The sequence below is a fragment of the Lissotriton helveticus genome, chromosome 7, assembly GCF_964261635.1.
Source record: "Lissotriton helveticus chromosome 7, aLisHel1.1, whole genome shotgun sequence".
NCBI lineage: Eukaryota > Metazoa > Chordata > Amphibia > Caudata > Salamandridae > Lissotriton > Lissotriton helveticus.
Genome location: NC_136068.1, coordinates 753,415,758 through 753,432,271, shown reverse-complemented (window position 1 = coordinate 753,432,271; position 16,514 = coordinate 753,415,758). Strand labels below are relative to the sequence as shown.

The window sequence follows — 16,514 nt, the reverse complement described above, 5'->3', positions numbered from 1 at the left end:
TACTTCATTGGCTAGCTTCATGTATGCTGTTGCTTGGGATCCAGTGGCAGACCATAGGGGGAGGGGATCGGTGACTAACTTACATGAAAATACGGTCTTCTAAAAAATGCCTACCTAATAAATGTATCACAAAAGAAATTGGATTATGTTCCCAGCATGAGCTACCTAATATGGTCTGGATTAAACGAGACTTTGATAACTGTAAGTTTACTACCATGCACTTTTCAGGTACAAGTTATTTTGTTATTTTTGTTTCCAAAGGATTCATTGCCAACCTTACTGTTCAGCGTCAGTTCTTTCCAAGTGAAGAAGATGAGAAGGGTGCAGCCAAAGCTTTGATGCGTCTGCAGGACACATACAAACTGGATCCCGATGTCATTGCATCAGGAATACTTCCAGGTGAACCACTTCAAATGCATATTATTTCTGTTCATTGGTGTTCATTCACAAAAGCCAGTAATCTTCAGTTTGAAAAGGCAGGATGCATGTTAGCGAATCATTAAACAGGCCATGCCGTGATATGCTATTAGTGTGACATCTCTGTTGGTGGTCTGTTCTGAAATCTGGAAAGCTGCAACTTTGAAACATGAGGTTGGGTGGAACATCCTGTTCTTCTGTGAAAACGAAACAATTTGTGTCTGTTCAAACAGTATATTTTCCTATAAACTATTACCATCCCAAATTCATATTCTCAAATACCCTTATTCATTAGTGGAGTTACTATCTCCAAGTTGAGGTGTGTTTGATATACATGACTTTGCAAGAATGAACCTCCTTCCAGAGTCATGGGAAGTGTAGCTAATGTTTAAGCATGGTCTTCGTACATTTGACGTGAGTGCTCTGTGTAATACGTGGCTAGCCTCTCTTCGGTCCTGTGTTGTCAACTATAGAAGCAACCTGTCCATATCATCCTGTAAGCTTTAAATGATTACTCCTTCTGCCCATGGCAATTGTGTCTTTTTGAGGGCCGGGGCTCTTTAACCCTAGTCATATTTATAAGTTTCTCTTTTACACAGCTATGTTTATTTTTGTGGCTGGTAACACGATGCCCCACATTATTGAAGCGTTTTCCTTGTGATTCTGGTGTCATGAATTCAGTGTTTGCTTGGTACTAAGTTAAAATGCTTAATCTCAGACGGATAGGAAAAGCTGATGTTGTCTGCACCTTTAGTATTCTTATCACTTGATACCCAGAAACCAGTTTTGAGATTGTCTCATTTTCTGTGTAGCAAAACCACTATCATCTATGTTAATGGTTTTCTATTCTATCGAGTTGCCCTTTGCATAGTCACTCTTTTGTCTATTTCTGTTTAACAGTTCTTCGTATTTTCAACTATGTTTGTGTGCTATGCAGTTGCTGTTTTTAGGTCGAGCAATTTATTGCTCGAAACCTATTACATGTGACCAAACTCTCTGAACAAGCCGGATTTCCTACAATGCATGTTGTGTACTGGAGCGTAAAAGCTTCCCCAGGCGCGCGCTTGGCCTCACTCACACCCCATATGCCCGCTCCCCCTCCCCCGCCCCCCACGCCTCGCACCAGACTCCCCCGCCGCTCCCCATATGCTCGTTCCCTCCCACTGGCAGCCTGCGGCCACTGATCACAGTAAAGGCTTTGATCTATCTCACACCCCTCTCCCACTCCCTCCTCCCACTTGCTCCTAGTGACCATGTAAAGGGGATGACACTGGAACAATGGCTGCCTCGCCAGGAATGGCCTTCTGTCGACCCCTTCTTACATCCTCCAGACATGGCTGAGGCAGCTTCTTCCTGCAGTTTGTTCTTTGGGCGAGGGTATTCCTGGGTGTGGCAGAGCTGCATGCAGTGTAGGTCCATGCACACCACAACTTCGCTTCGCTTTGTTGTATTTTTGCATTGTTAATGTTCACATTTGTTCGCAATTCACCATGTGCCTTTTGTTTATGTCTCACTCTCTCCTACCCCTTCACTGTCTTGGCCTCTCCACTCTTCCTCTATTTCTGTCTCACTCTCTCCTGCCCCTTCACTGTCTTGGCCTCTCCACTCTTCCTCTATTTCTGTCTCACTCTCTCCTGCCCCTTCACTGTCTTGGCCTCTCCACTCTTCCTTTGTTTCCGTCTCACTCTCTCCTGCCCCTTCACTGTCTTGGCCTCTCCACTCTTCCTCTATTTCTGTCTCACTCTTTCCTGCCCCTTCCCTGTCTTGGCCTCTCCACTCTTCCTCTATTTCTGTCTCACTCTCTCCTGCCCCTTCCCTGTCTTGACCTCTCCACTCTTCCTCTGTTTCCCTCTCACTCTCTCCTTCCCCTTCACTGTCTTGGCATCTCCACTCTTCCTCTATTTCTGTTTCACTCTCTCCTGCTCCTTCACTGTCTTGGCCTCTCCACTCTTCCTCAGTTTCTGCCTCACTCGCTCCTGCCCCTTCACTGTCTTGGCCTCTTCACTCTTCCTCAGTTTCCGCCTCACTCTCTCCTGCCCCATTCACTGTCTTGGCCTCTCCACTCTTCCTCTATTTCTGTCTCACTCTCTCCTGACCCTTTACTGTCTTGGCCTCTCCACTCTTCCTCTATTTCTGTCTCACTCTCTCCTGCCCCTTCACTGTCTTGGCCTCTCCACTCTTCCTCTATTTCTGTCTCACTCTCTCCTGCCCCTTCCCCGTCTTGGCCTCTCCACTCTTCCTCTGTTTCCGTCTCACTCTCTCCTGCCCCTTCACTGTCTTGGCCTCTCCACTCTTCCTCTATTTCTGTTTCACTCTCTCCTGCCCCTTCACTGCTGGAACAATGGCTGCCTCGCTAGGAATGGCCTTCTGTCGACCCCTTCTTACATCCTCCAGACATGGCTGAGGCAGCTTCTTCCTGCAGTTTGTTCCTTGGGTGAGGGTATTCCTGGGTGTGGCAGAGCTACATGCAGTGTAGGTCCATGCACACCACAACTTCGCCTTGCTTTGTTGTATTTTTGCATTGTTAATGTTCACATGTGTTCGCAATTCGCCATGTGCCTTTCGTTTATGTCTCACTCTCTCCGACCCCTTCACTGTCTTGCCCTCTCCACTCTTCCTCTATTTCTGTCTCACTCTCTCCTGCCCCTTCACTGTCTTGGCCTCTCCACTCTTCTTCTATTTCTGTCTCACTCTCTCCTGCCCCTTCACTGTCTTAGCCTCTCCACTCTTCCTCTATTTCTGTCTCACTCCCTCCTGCCCCTTCCCTGTCTTGGCCTCTCCACTCTTCCTTTGTTTCCGTCTCACTCTCTCCTGCCCCTTCACTGTCTTGGCCTCTCCACTCTTCCTCTATTTCTGTCTCACTCTCTCCTGCCCCTTCACTGTCTTGGCCTCTCCACTCTTCCTCTATTTCTGTTTCACTCTCTCCTGCTCCTTCACTGTCTTGGCCTCTCCACTTTTCCTCAGTTTCTGCCTCACTCTCTCCTGCCCCTTCACTGTTTTGGCCTCTCCACTCTTCCTCTGTTTCCGTCTCACTCTCTCCTGCCCCTTCACTGACTTGGCGTCTCTACTCTTCCTCTGTTTCTGTTTCACTCTCTCCTGACCCTTCACTGTCTTGGCCTCTCCACTCTTCCTCTATTTCCGTCTCACTCTCTCCTGCCCCTTCACTGTCTTGCTTTTTTTTATTGTATTTGCACAAATCTAATATCTTGGTCTATTCCTTTTCAATAATCTGGCATTTTTGTTTATTAGGTGTTTATGTTTTTGATGTGTTTATTTATAGGCCCTTTCTATCTATCTATCTATCTATCTATCTATCTATCTATCTATCTATCTATCTATCTATCTATCTATCTATCTATCACCCTCTATCTATCTCCTTCACTCTATCTATCCATCGCCTTCACTCTATCTATCTATCGCCCTCACTCTATCTATCTATCGCCCTCACTCTATCTATCTATCGCCCTCACTCTATCTATCTATCGTACTCACTCTATCTATCGCACTCACTCAGCACCACCACTCAGGGGCACCACAGCATCAATCTGTGCAACCATTCAACAACAACTGGTTCAAATATGTTCTCTCAATGTCTTCACTTCTGTTCCTGGATTTTCATCACAAATAAATACACTTAACGCAATCTTCACAAAAGTTATTTACAAAAGTTTAAGCTATTGCTAATATAAATTACAATAACTTTTATTTAAGTATTAATTATTTAAAAAAATAAAAGCCATTGTTATTTGTAATAGCAATACATCTAAGTCACGTAAATACAACACATATTGCATTACAAATGCTATAGGTGTCACATTTGCGAAAGTTATAACTATTGGCATTGTAAATGACAAAGCTATTCATTTAGCTACTTTCAAAACCAACACAGAAATAAAAAAATTGCCATTTACAATACCAATAGCTCAAAATTTCCTAATGCGAGACCTATTGCATTGCAAATGCTTGTTTTTCTTGGGCCCGTTCTTTGAATGTTTGCGTTTCTTGTTTTACTGGTTCACTTGCCTTTCATTTTGTGTAATGGTTGTACTCGTTGGATGTTGGAAGTGTAGCTAGACCTCTCATTTTCATAATTTAGTGCCCTGGGTATATGTGGACCTTCTGAGTTTAAATATGTCTATGGATCAGTTGTGATTTCAGTACGAGTAATTAGTCTTCCAACCCTAGAAATGTATAATCAGCGAATTCAATGTTTAAGTAAACCAGCTGAGCGGTATGCAGTAGTGTATTTTTTAACATCAAATGGTTTACAGCAGGGATAGCATCTTGATTCACAACCTACATTTATGCATTACTAGAAAACTCTTCTCAATTCGTTTGCTCCTGTTGATTTTTTTGGGATATTTTCTGTCATAGATTTATGCGTGGCTGCTGCTCTTGTGTCTATTTTATGCATTCTCGCCTGTTAAAGTTCTTTGATTCTACACTTCCCACTTTGATTTACTTGGTGTAGTTTAGCCTTCCCTTTCACATGTTGCTTTTGCACATTTGTCAAAACCCATATTCATTTTTACTATAATTAGAGAACTAATTGTAGTTGTTTGTTAAAGTCATCAGTTTTGTTATATAGTTGCAGGTCATCCAAAAACAAGTGCACATTGGGGGTTAATGTAGTCTTTGGGGGTTATATACCTTAGTGCATCCACACTGGGGGTGACACGCCCTTTTTGTGGTTTAGGCAAAGCTTGGCTTACCATTGTTTCATTATTGTATTATGAGAAGGTTTCTGTTCTTAATTTGTAAGCATTGTATGTTCCCTAACTGTGTTAGGCTAGCACACTCTGTTTGCTAATCCATCAAGGCAACACTGAGATTTCAGCTTTTTCATAGGCTACCTATGATTACTTTATTAAACATTAGATGGCCTTCGCACCTGTAATGTTTGTTACTGTTGTCCTTTAATTTGATACCAGCTTGATTTTGGAGTCCAGGTGCTTATTTATCCTGGACAGAATTGTCAATTGTCCCCCGAGGAATTGTTTCAAGAATACTTACAATTTTCAAAATGTCACAGCTGTGATCATTAATTCACCAATGCAGGGAAATTTGTATAAATGTCACACAAGTATTTAATTGAAATTGTGTGCTTTTTTGTTGTTAATACAATTTTTCGTTGTTAATACAGTTCCAACATGGCAACACATATACTACTCAGATTCCAAACACAATTAGTAGTAGTATATAAAACACCTTTTGCTTCCAGTACGGATAAATAAAATTCCATACATAACATAAATATTATACTACTAAGCATCAAATTTCAAAATCGCAATAATTGTTGAATGAGCAAAACGATGTTGAGCTCATTCGCTCATTCAACAATTTTTGTGATTTGGAAATTTGATGCTTAGTAGTATAATATTTTTATTAGAGCCCTGGATTCCCTGATTCACCATTTGCAAGAACGTCACATGCACACAGGGCTGCAATTCCGCAGAAAAGGGCGCTCCTGGCATCTGTGTATGCAAATTATATTTTCCAATTTGTACAGTACCTCCGCACGCACTTCCCCCCATTATTCGAGTAAGAATACGATATGTGGCTCTTTCATGTCTTTACATAAACTGGAATAAATCACAGCTTGGCCCTCTCACAGTGCCAGACATCTTGGAATTGTCCTCCACAAGCAGTGTTATGAACCCTAATGTGCCTAGGTAGTTACACAACCTTTTACCTACATATGCCACACCATTGTTCTACATAACGGGTCTGATGCTGACCTTTTACCTAGTTAGGTGCTACATAAATGTTGTGGGGTTTTCTTCAAAAACTACCCTCATTTATTATGCATGAGTATTCTCAATATCACAGCAGGCTTACTATCTTCTGCATAATAATTCTGTATAAGGGTCACATCTATCGTCATCCATGGCCCCACATGCCCATAGTAGACTTCTAGCTAGAAGCTATGTCAAAACTGTGGCCCTGAAGTTGACAAACTCACTGCCCAGATCGATCGATGGATCCGGGTGCCCCTATCCATTGCGGAGCATAATGTAAAATTAAGATGATGGTGGTTCTACGTTTTCTTTATCTATTCTTAAACATTCAGATAGCATTTACCAACTCCTTTTTTAGCACGCTGCACAGCCTTCTGATCCGTCTCGTGTGGGCGGGATGATGTCCCAGAATTAGGTGAGAGATGCTGACTCTCCCATATTCCAATGGCAGTTTTGGTGTGTCAGATTTCTGTTTGTACTATTTGATGGCGCAGTGCCACTTCTCATACCACTGGTATTGTTGCAGGGATTCCGCACCTACACAGAACTATTAGACGAGATCGGAAAGTACGTCAAATGTGCCAACGAGTCTCATTCCCAATTCAACCACAGCCTCAAGTCCGTGTTCATCTTGAACACGCTTAATGACGGTCGGAAGGACAGCCATTGACGAAGCACCTCGTGTACTCTGCCGCAAAAATTCTACCCCATGACTCACAGTCATTGGCTTCCGGTACCAAGTCCTTGGGTAAACTAATTGTAAGAATCCTGTGTTTTTCAACGGGAGTTGAATTAGGAAAAACTGCCTCCAGCTGGTCAAATTTCTCGGCAACCCAAAAAGGCATAACATCCTTAACTTGGGGACGCTTGCCCATAACCGTATTAACCATCACGGGACTAAGCTTCATTCCGCTCGGTCCAGCTGGAAGCGCCGCAACACCAGGGGCCCGCCCTGGAAATTGCGGGTGATATATTGAACTCGGCCCCTAATAACACTGATTGCAGAGTTATATAGGGGTCGCAAGTCAGCAATGGGGACTACCCCCGCACGAGGATGCGGGGTAAATCCAGCCAAAACATGCCAAGAAGCGCCTGGAATGGACAAAGAACCCAACCTAATCGCTGTTACACTGTGGGGAAGGGCGGCATCAAACCAAACACGGTGCTGCCATGCAGAATTAGCAATGTCCTGTGTCCTATAAGGAATATATTTCTAGGGCACGGCTGTGTGAGTATAAGTGTGAAACACCTGAGTAGCCGCATCCACTGGAGGAAACGTCACCCATGAGTAGAAAATCTCAAACGGGTAAGCAACCTCAGCACTCACCACAAAAATAACTGCCATGCCCTCTAGGCCAATGTTATAAGCCTGCAAATGATTACGGACCACAATGCGACTATGCTGCAATATGTCAACGTTAGCCATAGCGACACAGAGAAGTAGAGGTACAGGTACAATGTAAAACAATGTAGCACAACTGGGTAGTAATTCAAAAGTAAACCATTTTGAAAGATTCAAGCTTGAAAAGACCTATGTAACTAAAGGTAGGTTTATCCGTCACCACTGTTAACCGGAAACAATAGTGAAGGGGTTAAGGACTGATATAAGCACTACTCAAGCGTCATGTAATAAGACCACCATCGTTAGGGCGCCATGTTGTAGGGATTCTGCTCCTACACAGAACTGTGCACAGAGACTTGGGACCTCAGTGAATTAGGGTGTGCCAAAAACTCACCTTAGTACCCAAAATCCCCTACCAGACTAGCATCAGTGTCACATTAGCTCTTAGTCCTATAGCAAAGAAACCAATGACTAGATAACCCAGAACATGCGACTTAGGTTACCTCAGGCAATGTGGAAAACAAGAACACTCTTTCGTTATACTCTCATAACAGTCCAAAACAGGGAGTAAAAAGAGACCCGAGCAAGTTTGAAATATTTATTTCTAACACCGTGTTCTCATGTGCAGCACCTTAGCTAATACAAACAGACATATTATTAGAAACAAGATTGTCAGCATAGATACTATTCCATAAAATACAAATGGAGAAAGCATGTTATAATGCTAAACGGAAACAGGTTAAATATATATATATATTACCTACTGGCGATACCAGTAGGTATATATAGTTAGGATTTTTTTCCTATGGGATTTTTGAAAATTCTATGTCGAATAACTTTGGTGTTTGAGGACAGAATTGGCTGAAATTTTCAGGAAAATGGAACATTTTGTTTCTGAGCAGCCCCTAAAAATTTGGGGGGGTTTCGTCAAGGGGGGGCCGAGAAAAAAGGGCGGTCCCAAAACGTGTTTTTCCCATGCAATTTTCCATAGGGCGGTTGGCCTCACTTTTAGCCTGAACGGCTGAATGGATTTACACCAAACTTGGCAAAATTGTAGGGACTGGTAGCCCGATGTGCCTTTGCTATGTCTCAAGATATAGGCTCCAGTGGTTTTTACGAAAATTAACTTTGAAAAATATATATTGGGCTACATTGGGCTATATATATGTTGGAGCCCAAATGTAGCCCAATGTAGCCCAATGTAGCCCAAAGATGGCCACCAGAGACAAAAAAAAACAAATGTAGCCCAAATATCAGCCAGATGTAGCCCAACTATAGCCCAATGACAGAATGTCCCAGAGTGTTCTAAAGAACAACTAGAGTGCTAACAGTCCTACTTATTACAAAGGTATGGCACACCTGAAGCCATCTTGATTGGAATAAAGTGGTAACTCTTAAAACATTTAATTTAAAAAGGAACAAAATGAGGGGGTTCATTTTGCCATAGAAAGTATGATTAGCGAATATATGACGAAATCCCGCATACCATCAGTCCGCAAAAAAAATCCCGCATGTACTATTAGGCCGCAAATTAAAATAACGAAAACGTTTAGAATGAATATGCCTTTAGCATACACTAAACAACTAAACTACCCTAAACCCTAAAACACTACGCCCAGCATGACCCTACACTACACAAACAGTACAACACTACCCTAAACCCTAAAACACTACCCCCAGCGTGACCCTACACTACACAAACACTACAACACTACCCTAAACCCTAAAACACTACCCCCAGCATGACCCTACACTACGCAAACACTACAACACTACCCAAAACCCTAAAACACTACACCCCAGCATGACCCTACACTACGCAAACACTACAACACTACCCTAAACCCTAAAACACTACCCCCAGCATGACCCTACACTACACAAACACTACAACACAACCCTAAACCCTAAAACACTACCCCCAGCATGACCCTACACTACGCAAACACTACAACACAACCCTAAACCCTAAAACACTACCCCCAGCATGACCCTACACTACGCAAACACTACAACACTACCCTAAACCCTAAAACACTACCCCCAGCATGACCCTACACTACGCAAACACTACAACACTACCCAAAACCCTAAAACACTACACCCCAGCATGACCTTACACTACGCAAACACTACAACACTACCCTAAACCCTAAAACACTACCCCCAGCATGACCCTACACTACGCAAACACTACAACACTACCCAAAACCCTAAAACACTACACCCCAGCATGACCCTACACTACGCAAACACTACAACACTACCCTAAACCCTAAAACACTACCCCCAGCATGACCCTACACTACGCAAACACTACAACACTACCCTAAACCCTAAAACACTACCCCCAGCATGACCCTACACTACGCAAACACTACAACACTACCCTAAACCCTAAAACACTACCCCCAGCATGACCCTACACTACGCAAACACTACAACACTACCCAAAACCCTAAAACACTACCCCCAGCATGACCCTACACTACGCAAACACTACAACACTACCCAAAACCCTAAAACACTACCCCCAGCATGACCCTACACTACGCAAACACTACAACACTACCCAAAACCCTAAAACACTACCCCCCAGCATGACCCTACACTACGCAAACACTACAACACTACCCAAAACCTTAAAACACTACCCCCCAGCATGACCCTACACTACGCAAACACTACAACACTACCCAAAACCCTAAAACACTACCCCCAGCATGACCCTACACTACGCAAACACTACAACACTACCCAAAACCCTAAAACACTACCCCCAGCATGACCCTACACTACGCAAACACTACAACACTACCCAAAACCCTAAAACACTACACCCCAGCATGACCCTACACTACGCAAACACTACAACACTACCCAAAACCCTAAAACACTACACCCCAGCATGACCCTACACTACGCAAACACTACAACACTACCCAAAACCCTAAAACACTACCCCCAGCATGACCCTACACTACGCAAACACTACAACACTACCCAAAACCCTAAAACACTACCCCCAGCATGACCCTACACTACGCAAACACTACAACACTACCCTAAACCCTAAAATACTACACCCCAGCATGACCCTACACTACGCAAACACTACAACACTACCCAAAACCCTAAAACACTACGCCCAGCATGACCCTACACTACGCAAACACTACAACACTATCCTAAACCCTAAAACACTACGCCCAGCATGACCCTACACTACGCAAACACTACAACACTACCCTAAACCCTAAAAAACTAGCCCCAGCATGACCCTACACTACGCAAACACTACAACACAACCCTAAACCCTAAAACACTACCCCCAGCATGACCCTACACTACGCAAACACTACAACACTACCCTAAACCCTAAAACACTACCCCCAGCATGACCCTACACTACGCAAACACTACAACACAACCCTAAATCCTAAAACACTACCCCCAGCATGACCCTACACTAAACAACCACCACAACTCTACACTACACTAACACAACACTACACTACACAACACTACACTACACTACACTACACAATCACTAACCCACGAAAAAATTAACACAAACCCACTTACCTCTCTCGTCATCGTGGTTTTCACAACGCAAATGCATTTACAACACTACCCAAAACCCTAAAACACTACCCCCAGCATGAGCCTACACTACGCAAACACTACAACACTACCCAAAACCCTAAAACACTACCCCCAGCATGACCCTACACTACGCAAACACTACAACACTACCCAAAACCCTAAAACACTACACCCCAGCATGACCCTACACTACGCAAACACTACAACACTACCCAAAACCCTAAAACACTACACCCCAGCATGACCCTACACTACGCAAACACTACAACACTACCCAAAACCCTAAAACACTACCCCCAGCATGACCCTACACTACGCAAACACTACAACACAACCCTAAATCCTAAAACACTACCCCCAGCATGACCCTACACTAAACAACCACCACAACTCTACACTACACTAACACAACACTACACTACACAACACTACACTACACTACACAATCACTAACCCACGAAAAAATTAACACAAACCCACTTACCTCTCTCGTCATCGTGGTTTTCACAACGCAAATGCATTTACCATACATGCCTTTAAAATGTAATTCTTTGTAAAGGCATACGCGATAAATGCACATGCGTTTTGAAAAAATGCGGGATAATGGTATGCGAGGTCAATGACCTTGCGGGATAATGGTATGCGGACTGAAAGTCTGCGGGATAAAAAATGCGGGAAAATGGCTGCAAACCATGATTAGCAGCAGACTTCCCTGGTGAGCACTAGCTTTACTACAGTGATCTAATGAGCAACTAGAGTGCTAACATTCAGAATTTATGGCAAATGTGTGACACATCTGAAGGCCTTCTTGATAGAACCAAAGTAAACAAGCATTGAAAATGCAATAGATCTCGCCCTCGTTTAAGTTAAAGCCATTCTGTTTGTAATGAGGTGGCTTTTTAGCTTTGCTTTTATTAGTGTTTTTAAAACTTTCATGTAAATAACATGCATATGTATGCATATATGTATATGTATGCATGCATTTATATTAATATAGATATGCAGATTATATATGTTTATATATGTATATTACCTACTGGCGATAGCCAGTGGGTATATATAGTTAGGATTTTTTCTCTATGGGGTTTCTGAAAATTCTATGTCTAATAACTTTGGCGTTTGTGGACGGAATTGACTGAAATTTTCAGGAAAATGGCACATTTTGTTTCTGAGCAGCCCCTGAAAATTTGGGGGGGTTTCGCCAAGGGGGGGGGCGAGAAAAAAGGGGGGGTCCCAAAACGCGTTTTTCCCATTCATTTTTCCATAGGGCAGTTGGACTCACTTTTAGCTCGAACGGCTGAATAGATTTACATGAAACTTGGCAAAATTGTAGATATGGTTTGCCCGACGTGCCTTTGCTATGTCTCAATATATGTGCTCCAGTGGATTTTGAGAAATTAACGTTTACAAAAATATATATATCTGTGACAGCGCTCCGGTTAGCGCCCCGGTTCGCGTACCTGACGCGTAACGGAACTTCGCGAAGCGAAGCTGATTGGCTCTCCGGTGTCTGTCAACATCGGTACGATCGAGAGACAAGATGTGGTGAAAAACGAAGGGGGAAATGAAGGAAAGGGGGCAAGGTAGACCACTCCTGACCCCCTAGGATTGATGAGGGGGATATTAAAGTGCCCCGCGGGGCAAAAAATAAAAAAAAAATTTTTTTTGCGATTTTACGCCGTAGAGGCGCGTCCCGGTACGTGAACCGGGCAGCTCACCGGGCAGCTAACCGGGCAGCTAACCGGCAGCGTAGCTGTCAACATTGTAAACAGTCCGGAGCGGCCGCCATCTTGTCTCTCGGTAGGTTCGAGAGACAAGATGTGGTGAAAAAAGAAGGGGGAAATGAAGGAAAGGGGGCAAGGTAAACCCCTCCTGACCACCTAGGATTGATGAGGGGGATATTAAAGTCCCCCGCGATTTTTCGCGGTAGAGGCGCTTCCCGGTACGCGAACCGGGCAGCTAACCGGCAGCGTAACGGGAGTCCGCCATCTTGTGTTTTTGGAGCGTCCGGTTCGCGTACCGGGTAGCGTCCCGGTAAGCTTAACAAGGGGAAAACCAAGAGAAACAGTAAAAAAAAAAGTAAGGGAATAGATTTCCAGCAAACTTGGCAAAATTGTAGGGACTGTTTGTTTGATGTGCCTTTGCAAGGCCTCAAGATATGTGCACGTGTGGATTTTGTCTAATTAAGGTTAAAAAAATATATATATATCTCTAAGCGTGCTCCGGCACGCTTACGTTACAGGTTTTGTTTGCGCTGCAGAGCCGATACGTCACGGTTATGCGACGCGTCATGAGGCGTCTCACGTGGCTATGTGATACGTCACGTAATAAAGAATATATTTTACAGCTATAGATATTAGCTTTTAAAAAACCAATGAAATTCACTGAAAAAACCATAGGTTATAGACCATATATAGTTAGGAATTTGCATTTACAAAACCTTGAAAATTCACTGAAAAAAACATAGGTTAGAGACCATATATAGTTAGCTGGACATTTTATTGACATAAAACCAATGAAATTCCATATATAGTTAGTTGCACTAACTATATATCGGGCACCTGCAATCCACTGCTGATGATGTCACATATTACATCATTCATGACATGGTCAGTGACATCACTGATGACATCACTGATGACATCTCAAATGACATCACTGATGACATCACTGATGACATCTCAAATGACATCACTGATGACATCATGACACACCAATACCAGTTACTACATACGCACTCACTGATTCCTACGTCTACACACACATTCACTCATTCACCCATACAATCACTCATACATACAGTCACTCATTATTACAACACTATCATATGCACTCATACACCTATGCAGACACTCACACACTGCCACTCATCCATGGAGTTACTCACACACCTAGTCAGTCCTGTAAAGAATCAATCACACTTCCATTTCCTCATCTATACAGTTAAACACAGAACACCATACTTCAGTGACATCACTGATGACATCTCAAATGACATCACTGATGACATCTCAAATGACATCACTGATGACATCATGATACACCAATACCAGTTACTACATACGCACTCACTGATTCCTACGTCTACACACACATTCACTCATTCACCCATACAATCACTCATACATACAGTTACTCATTATTACAACACTATCATATGCACTCATACACCTAGTCAGTCCTATGAAGAATCAATCACACTTCGATTTTCTCATCTATACAGTTAAACACAGAACACCATACTTTTCACACATATACTAACACATACTTACTCTCTTATACAATCACTGATACAAGTACACATTGATATGCACAGAGTCACACACCTCCCAGCCAGCCACACACACACTCAGTCTTCCATACATCCACTCATTCTTCAATATGTAAAACATATTTAAACTTTACAAAAACACAGACACTAGATGATGTCATCAGTGATGCCATTTGAGATGTCATCAGTGATGTCATCAGTGATGTCATTTGAGATGTCATCAGTGATGTCATCAGTGATGTCACTGACCATGTCATGAATGATGTAATATGTGACATCATCAGCAGTGGATTGCGGGTGCGCGATATATAGTTAGTGCAACTAACTATATATGGAATTTCATTGGTTTTATGTCAATAAAATGTCCAGCTAACTATATATGGTCTCTAACCTATGGTTTTTTCAGTGAATTTTCAAGGTTTTGTAAATGCAAATTCCTAACTATATATGGTCTATAACCTATGGTTTTTTCAGTGAAAATATATATATATATATATATATATATATTTCACCCTCCCTTGCTAGTAGGTTATTTTATAACTAAAGAAGATCTCCTGGGATAACATAGGCGGCCCCATACCTCTGGTATTCAGCAGAAGTGGATCACATCAAATTCTGCACAAGCTTTCAGCATACTAATGTTCTCCAAGTGTGTGTGATCATGCCTACGAAGTGCATTATTAAATGCGCCTATATCAGAGGTGGCCACAGCTGCGTACGTGTTATGTCTAGAACGTGCACTGATCAGCCCGAACAACAACCACAGTGTTGAAATAACCTTGAAGGCCTCGGCACTCACTGTTCAGACTAAGGTTACCAAGCTAGGCTACTAATGTAGAAAAACACATTATTCTCGTGTGATGCAAAACACTCTGCTAAACTCTAAACAATTAATAAAGTGTGTGCCGTGTGCAAAAGGCAGCAGAAAGGAAAAATGGCGTTTAAACTTCGAATAAGCTCGTATCAACCTAACACTGTGTGAATGCAAGGCTCAGCCCCACGACAGTATCACTCGGACGCCAGACTCCCCTACTTAAAACCACAGCAGGACCAAGCAGACTAGCTGTAACTATCTTCACTTCTTTAAACAGGGGCTACCCCATGAGCCCACAGATATACATACCCTTTCCACAACTGGCTGGGCGTGGTCCAAACTGGCAGGTACCTAGGCTCTGACTTCCTATATTCCCTGGCAATTTCCCTTATACACAACCCTTGGTCCCCCCCATGACCCGGGAGATATTGGTACAGCTCTCTCTTGGTGCACCAGCTGCCCACAGGGGCAGTCCTCTTCACAAATCGTAAAGTAGATACGACCACCGCGTTCCAGGCCGCTGGGGATGTATCCTACATGGAACAATGACTCTTTATTTATTTTAAGAGTTTTATATAGTGCTGGCTAGCCCCAGAGGTATCAGAGCGCTTTACATGAGGTTCCACAAAATTACAAGATTACATCAGTTCCAACTTACATCAGTTGCTAGACAAACAATTACAAGAGCCTAGAAGACGAGATAAGTGAAGTGTACAGGGGAAGGGGGTAAGGGTAAAGGGGTAGGAGGGAGATACAGCAGACGGAGGAAAGTCTGCCTAAAGTCCGGCTGGGTAGGTGACGGTGAAGGGGGAAGTCCCAAAACCCATCTCCTCTATAGCCATCAGGTAGCTCCATCGGGCATTGGCCAAATAGCTAGGTCTCAATAGGAAAACATTTAAAGAACTTGGAGGGAAAAATAAATGGAGGGTAGGGGGCAGGGAAGGTGAGAAAGGGAGGATATGGGAAGAGACAACGAGGAGAGACGAAATGAAATCTGTCTAAAGGCAGACTGGGTAGGTGACGACCAAGGAGGGAGTCCACGGCCCATCTCCCCTATAGCTAAACCAGGTAGCTCCATCGGGCATCAGACAAAATAGTTCAGTCTCAATACATTGAGAGAGGAGAGAAGGAGAGACATAAATAGAGGGAGGATGCGGGAAGAGACGACAGGAGAGACAAAAGGAAGTCTGGTGAAAGACCGACTGGGTAGGTGACGTTCAAGGAGGGAATCCCCAACCTGTCTCCCCTATAGCTAAACCAGGTAGCTCCATCGGGCATCAGACAAAATAGCCAACTCTCAAATGACGAGGGAAAATTCACAGATAA

At 43.2% G+C, this 16,514-nt stretch overlaps 1 protein-coding gene across 4 annotated transcripts in view; it reads left to right on the top strand.

The window, feature by feature from the left end:
* The window catches only part of P4HA2 (prolyl 4-hydroxylase subunit alpha 2), a 285,306-nt gene that overhangs the window by 122,412 nt on the left and 146,380 nt on the right, over positions 1-16,514 (top strand). For all 4 annotated transcript variants that reach the window (XM_078653103.1, XM_078653102.1, XM_078653104.1 and 1 more), the window contains one exon: positions 262-399. In XM_078653103.1, coding sequence (XP_078509229.1) covers positions 262-399 — 138 coding nt within the window. The remainder of the gene's footprint in view (positions 1-261; positions 400-16,514) is intronic.